The sequence below is a fragment of the Porites lutea genome, chromosome 5 (assembly GCF_958299795.1).
Source record: "Porites lutea chromosome 5, jaPorLute2.1, whole genome shotgun sequence".
Taxonomy (NCBI): Eukaryota; Metazoa; Cnidaria; class Anthozoa; order Scleractinia; family Poritidae; genus Porites; species Porites lutea.
Window position 1 is genome coordinate 2,282,810 of NC_133205.1, and position 6,453 is coordinate 2,289,262.

At 39.7% G+C, this 6,453-nt stretch overlaps 1 protein-coding gene across 1 annotated transcript; it reads left to right on the forward strand.

Moving 5' to 3' along the window:
- Positions 1-2,314: 2,314 nt before the first annotated feature.
- LOC140936428 (uncharacterized) lies at positions 2,315-5,617 on the forward strand. Its single transcript, XM_073385900.1, has 2 exons — positions 2,315-3,926; positions 4,055-5,617. Exons 1-2 carry the CDS (start codon positions 2,394-2,396, stop codon positions 4,208-4,210), a joined length of 1,689 nt encoding a protein of 562 aa, XP_073242001.1. The 5' UTR covers positions 2,315-2,393; the 3' UTR covers positions 4,211-5,617.
- Positions 5,618-6,453: the final 836 nt, after the last annotated feature.

Genomic DNA, 6,453 nt, shown 5'->3' on the forward strand with positions numbered 1-6,453 from the left:
TCTAGATACTGAGCTGTGGTCGTTGTATTTACGAGGTTCTACTGTAGAAAATGTAGTTGTAAATTTTGAGTCAAAGCCTTAGGAGCGGCTATAGCCTGCTGCTATATGTTTCTAGGCATTTATTAAATTTGGTATTTTCTTAAGTTTTGTTATGTGCGCTTTTGGGAAAAAAATGCAGTCGCGACTTCTTTTTAAAAGTATCTCACTTAGTGTTTTGTCTATTTTCTCTGAAATGATAGAAGTTTTTTAAAACTCCAAAAGCGCTGTTTTTACTTTTAAGTGTTGTTAGTTTTCCCTGATTTCATTTAAAGTCAAGTAATTTCTTGTTTCAACGATATGTTGGTATATTGTAGTGTTGGAAAGAAACATGTAAATGTGTTTAATTTTATGTGTTCATCGGAATCATAGTGCGACTAACAATTGTTGTTTTGCTGTCGGGTTTAGAAGATATACGTGACCATATTCTTTTCATTTTCTTAAATTTTAAGCCAGTCTCTGAACTTAAAAATTTACCATGGCCATGCCATTCTGTCGTGGATATTAGACAAGTTTTAGGCGTATTTATGTAGCGCATTTGTTTAGAGTTTAAGGATGGTATGTATGACAACTTGGAATTTTTGTTTCAAGAATGTGCACAGGTAATGAGTTCGTTTGTAGTGCGTGATCTGGGAGTCCTCAAGTTCTGCCCACTTAACTGGGTCAATGATTTCGACCCCATTTGAATGAGTTATCGAATAATTAGAAACTATATTAAGAGGCGCTGTCGTCACTGCCGCAAACTAATCAACCAGAGAACCCTTTGTGGAATTTTTGGCTATTTTAGTAGGTTCTTGAGCTCTTTATAGAGCTGGCTACCAACGCAGAGCGTATATTTCGTATTGTAGACGCCACAATTTATGCAGGCAACCAAAAATAAATCAGTGATGAATTACAATGTCATTAGTTACCTTCAGTTGTGTTGTTCATTTAGGTTAAGTCGATTCACAAGTCATCCGTATAAGTGGATTTGTTGACAGCTTTCACACGATTGCGTCCTTTTGAAAACAACTTCGATCATAGAGGAAGTGGACTGTAGATGACACACATCCGGAAGACCAAACTGCTCTTAGTTTTATCGCATCTTCTTCTTGTGCGGTAATTGTAGCACAGCTTACAAGCCATACACCTCGTGTATATTAAACTGCGAAATTCATCGACTCTTGTGAAAAGGGTTTATGGGCATTCTCCGCCTTCGACTTTCAAGCTAACAATGGCTAATTTGTTGTATATACAAAATCTACTGGGTGCTTTTATTATAAACTGCTGATTAAATTAACGAAAAACCTCTTTTGTCTGAAACTGAAAAACACAACGACAGGTTCGAGTAGAAGAAAACATATTCTTCCGAGATCTGGAAAAGATGCAAATGTCTTAGAGCGTCCTTCATTTGTTCTTTTTTGACCCCTAAGTACATTGCATTGCTAACCAGTCACGTTCACAGGAAGACGGAAGATACGATTTTATTCTTTGCCATTTCGTGCAAGTAGAAAGTCGAAGATGAACTATTGTTCTGGTCGCTGGTAATGTCTTCTCAGGAGAGCTTTTTCGACACCTTACTTGTCAACCTGTCGTCATTAATCATTTGTAAACACTGAGAGTGTTATGTAAATAAGGCTGACTTATTCGCACCTTGTTTAGTTGTGGGGGCGCTATTTTTCCATTACCAAAATCCACCACTAGAAAACGCTCTAACAAATCTCATTTCCATTTGCTACAATGAAAGCGTGTTGACGTGTGATAAATTTCGGAAGCCACGCAAACGTTATCTGTATTCTTGTAAGTTCGTGACACCTGTTGTCAATGTTTGCTCAACTCGGTCACGATGGAAACTACAAACTTTTAGTCAGAGCTTTTATTGTGGATTAAATGTCTGGGCAAAGCCAGGCCGAAGCGGCGCAAAACGTTGTTAAGAATGTAAAGCCCTTAACTTATAAACCAAACAATGCGCGTTTTCATTCTTGCGTTCCACAAATGGTCAAGTTGGCTGCGCGGACTGCCTCTGAAGGGTCTCATTGTCAACGGCATAATAATGCTCCTCCCATCTTTGAACAGCGAATAATGTTCTACTTTTTATAGTCTGCTTGAATGAATTCACAATATAATTAGATTTGGACTTGAAGAGTCACCAAATTACAGATTAAAAGTGACTTCTCCCATGGGATAGTCATTAACTATTAATTGAGCTTGCAAATGTACGACACAGGAAATACATAAATTCACGGAAACAATAGGCCCACTAAAACCGCATCGTTACGTAGGGGTATAAATACGGCGCGCGTAGTAAATATCTGTCAGTCAGATGTGAGCGAGGATGAAAACCTAAAGGTTTGGCCATAGCTTTAGATTGTTATAGTATGGACGGAGGCATGAGTACTTTTGGACTACCACCGTTCGACATTTCCCAAGATTTTGGTACTCCGGCACATCTACGCCACTCATCGGAAAGTTTTAATTCACGCTTTCTTGGCGCCCGTTTTCCTAATGCTATCCCGAACATTTTCAGAACGGGGCCCGATTTCGGCAGCAAAAGCGTAAGCGAAGAAGGAGCCCGTCACATGAACATGAGCAGTGGAATGGAGAACATTTCTGAGATGGAAGAAAGCGAACTACCCATTACAATGAATGAACCTTATCTTCCATCGGGAATAACAACGACGCTTGGATGCACACAACAACAACACAGTTCTTTGCATTCTACAGTCCCGCATCTACAGCCGTCTAACTTTCCTTTCGACACAGTAACGTCAGAAGCGGATACCTATCCAAGAGACATTCCGTTCCCAACGCCCATGGATTTCAGTATAAAGAACGAGCCTGAGCCTCGCTTTCACCTTAATCCACCGTCTGCTATCTCAAGCATAACCAGTGCCCTACAACCGAACAAACGGTTTTACGGCCCGAACTTAAACCCCTCTTTCTCCGACACTGCCGCCGCACAGTCAATGTACACCTACATTCATCAAACGCCGAGCGACGAACCCAAAGCACCCCAGTTTTACCGACCGTTTCCCGGCTTCCCACCGTTTGATCCACCGGAGTCCATTTCAGATAATCACGGCTTTTCCAAGTCAGAAGACAGCCGAATTTTCTCACCTGTGTCCAGCAGTCACCGACCTCCAATTATTGAACGACAGAAATCGCAGCCCACCAACCGTGCGGAGGCACACGATGTCGAAGATGTTGACGACGCTAACCGCTGTAAAAACACGGTGGAAGGCACCAAAACATCGGTGAGAAGGCTCAAGAAATGGTACAAAGACAAGTACGGAAAATCGATAGACATGAACACGGTGACTCGACAAATGGCTATGGAAATGCTGAAAGATTTCTTTCTTGAGATCCGCGACACTCGACCGGGTAAAGAAGGCAATGAGTACGAACCTGTTACTCTCACAACTTACAGAAATGGACTGAGGCGATACTTTCTCGAAAGAAAGTGTCCCCCTGCCGTGGAAAATTTTGATTTAGCTGATCGGGAATTTGACGTAGTTAACTATGGCCTTGTATCAAAGAGAAATGAGCTCAAGCGTAAAGGCAAAGGAAACCATCCAAACGTAGTTGAAAGCATCACTGAAGAGCAGTTAGAGAGAATGTGGGCTTCTGGAGCAATTGGAGTGCACGCGCCAAGGCCATTGCTTCGACTGCAATGGTGGATCAACACCGTAATGCATGGGATCAGAGGTAGAATGGCCCACCACGATCTCAGCATTGATGACTTTCGCATCTCGCGTGGCCCTGATGGAAAGATAATCATCGATCACATGAAAGCTGGATCGAAAAGACCGAGAGCGGATGACGACAAGGATAGCCCGAGAAGTAAAAAGAAATGCAAGGCACGGGTAGCGGCCACCGATGGAAGCGAACGCGATCCTGTCCGAGCCTTTGAGGTACGATCACTTTTATATAGCTTCTATTAATATGAATAGTCGTTTGATCTATGAGCAGTGTTACAGTGCCTTTGTAAAATCCGAATGAAAAGCTAATTTCTGTCTCTTTTTCTCTCCGTCTTGTATAGGTGTACCTCCGCCATCGCCCACCAGGTATCTCGTCATTTTATCTTACCCCTAAGCACAAGCCTAAGGGTGATATCTGGTTCAATAAAGTACCAATGGGCAAGAACTCCATAGGTCGCATCATGAGAGAAATCAAGGCAATCGCTGGAATAGGATAACATGTCAGCACCTGGAGAGATTTGATATAGTGCGACCAATTCAGGGAGACCTCAAGCTGTCGAACATTTGTTGTCTTAAAAGAAGAGACATAAACAGAAAGATCGACTTTAAGTGAACAAAAGAGACTCGCGGAGATTGCGGTAGTCTTAAACCATAAACCTTTAAAAATTGACGAACTGAGCCACTAGTAAGTAAACAAGAATAGTTTCAGTTCTTGAAAGAATTATCCTTTAAGTTTTATATTATGGAAAGATTTTTACGTTTTATGCTATTAAAAGTAAGAAAATCGACTATATACTATATATAAATAAGGACATTTTGGTATAAGAAAGGAAAGAATCTATTCATTTATGTCTAAAAGAAGCCGTTTATGGCCTCAGAGCATGCTTGTAAGATTTCAAAGCGGTTGCAGGCTTTTAAAAAAACTATAACTTGAGTATTTAATATATATATGCATCCAGCAGCCGCAACCAAAGAATGATAGCTTGAGTTTATTTACTTTCGCCTGTTATGCATTTATTTGAAGAAATCCATTCGAGAAAAGCAATTCTCGCCTTCATCTTTTCTCTCATTACAAATCATGGAAAAGACTTGCATTTGGCTCGGAAAGGCCTCTAAGTAACTGAAAGCTTGAAGTCTTTTGAAGTATAGCTTTATATCTCGTGGACCGCCTATCTACACTAACCACAAAAGACCTCGTTAGCAGCCTTAGAAACTTTTAATTGTAATGAACACATCTTTGTCCCGAGGGCGTTCGCACTCTTCTTATTTGGATTCAATGAAGGTTTTACGAATTTAATTTCGTTTAAAAAAGCGACTCATCGCGACATTGCCAAAACAATCTTTATATAATGTAGCTTTCCCCTAGAATAGAACCAACGTGTTTGTTTATGACCTTTTGTAAGAAAAAAACTAAAATATAAAAAGAAAAGTCGTGAGACGAGATCGAGAGGAGTTAACTTTCAAACCGCAGGCAAAATTAGCTGTGAAAGAGGCGTTTCTTGACACCTATGTTTCATAGAACATCAATCCGCAAAAGAGATTTCAAAATGTCCAAAGATAAGAGAATGTATTAGCTTATAACGATTTATTGTTAGGAATATATTTTTTATCAAAATAAGTTAGGAGTGTTAAAAATTTTGCCCATTTGCTCTGTCGTTTGAATCGTTGCTGGTTGGAACGACGAGTAGTTATTTAGAAGTAGCTCCAATTTTAGATCGAATTAAATTTCATTGTAAATAGGTTCATAGCTGCTTTTAATTTTGTAAAACGTGCCCGCGAGAGCTCATCTTTAGCTGCGTTCTAAGAGATCTTTTGTAGCGGAAGAAGGGAGGAACAAATTGTAGAGAGCAAATGTATTTAGATAACAGTTGACCATTGTTTAATAAAAAGATGGGATGAACCCAGCTTTGTTTCGTTGATGCGAGATTATGCGTATCTTCCGTTTACATCGTATTTTATTGTTCGGCTAAGTACAAACTGGCAAAAGCACCCTAAAAAAAATTTCCAATTTTAAAAACAGAGGGTTTTAAAAATATATCTGGCAGTCTTTGCCACGTCGTTCAAGGACATTTAGCCAAAAGTTTCACTCATGTCAGGAATCTTTCGAAGACGCCAATTAAATTTTGTGAACATATTATCATATTTTATTTTTGCGTCTGAAATTATAGTTGAATCTTAAAATCCACCCAAGAAGATTAAGGTTTGCCTCAACTATTTTAGAATTTTTTTGTAAAAGTCACTATCCCGTGCGTTTTGTGGGCATGAAGCGTAAAAAAGGCTAATTTTTATGTCAAGGTTTTAACCTTCAGGAATTATTGGAAATTTGTAATAGTTATTTTAGGTTACGGTTACCGCGCAAATGAGCGTAAAAGTTCCTTTGTGATAGAAAACCTAATTTTTGGCGTAAATCTTTGCTATGAGGTTAAAATTTCGACGAAAAAAGTACTTCGACTTTTCGTTTAATTAAATATTATCAAATTGGCTATCAGGCAATTCCCGAAGCCTTTCGTGAGTTGCTATGATGTTGTTTTGACTAATATGCAACCACAAAGCAACAGTTTCGTGACTGCTAAATTGCCCTTCCGTCAAACCGAGTCGCTTGACGCATGCCCAAATGAACCTGTTGCGATAGCAAAGGACGGGCGCTCAAACAAAGTGAAGCCGAAAAAAGCATGTCCACTCAGACATTGAAACCCTTCCAGTATTGGACCAATTCCCGTGGTAAAAGTCGCAATTTATT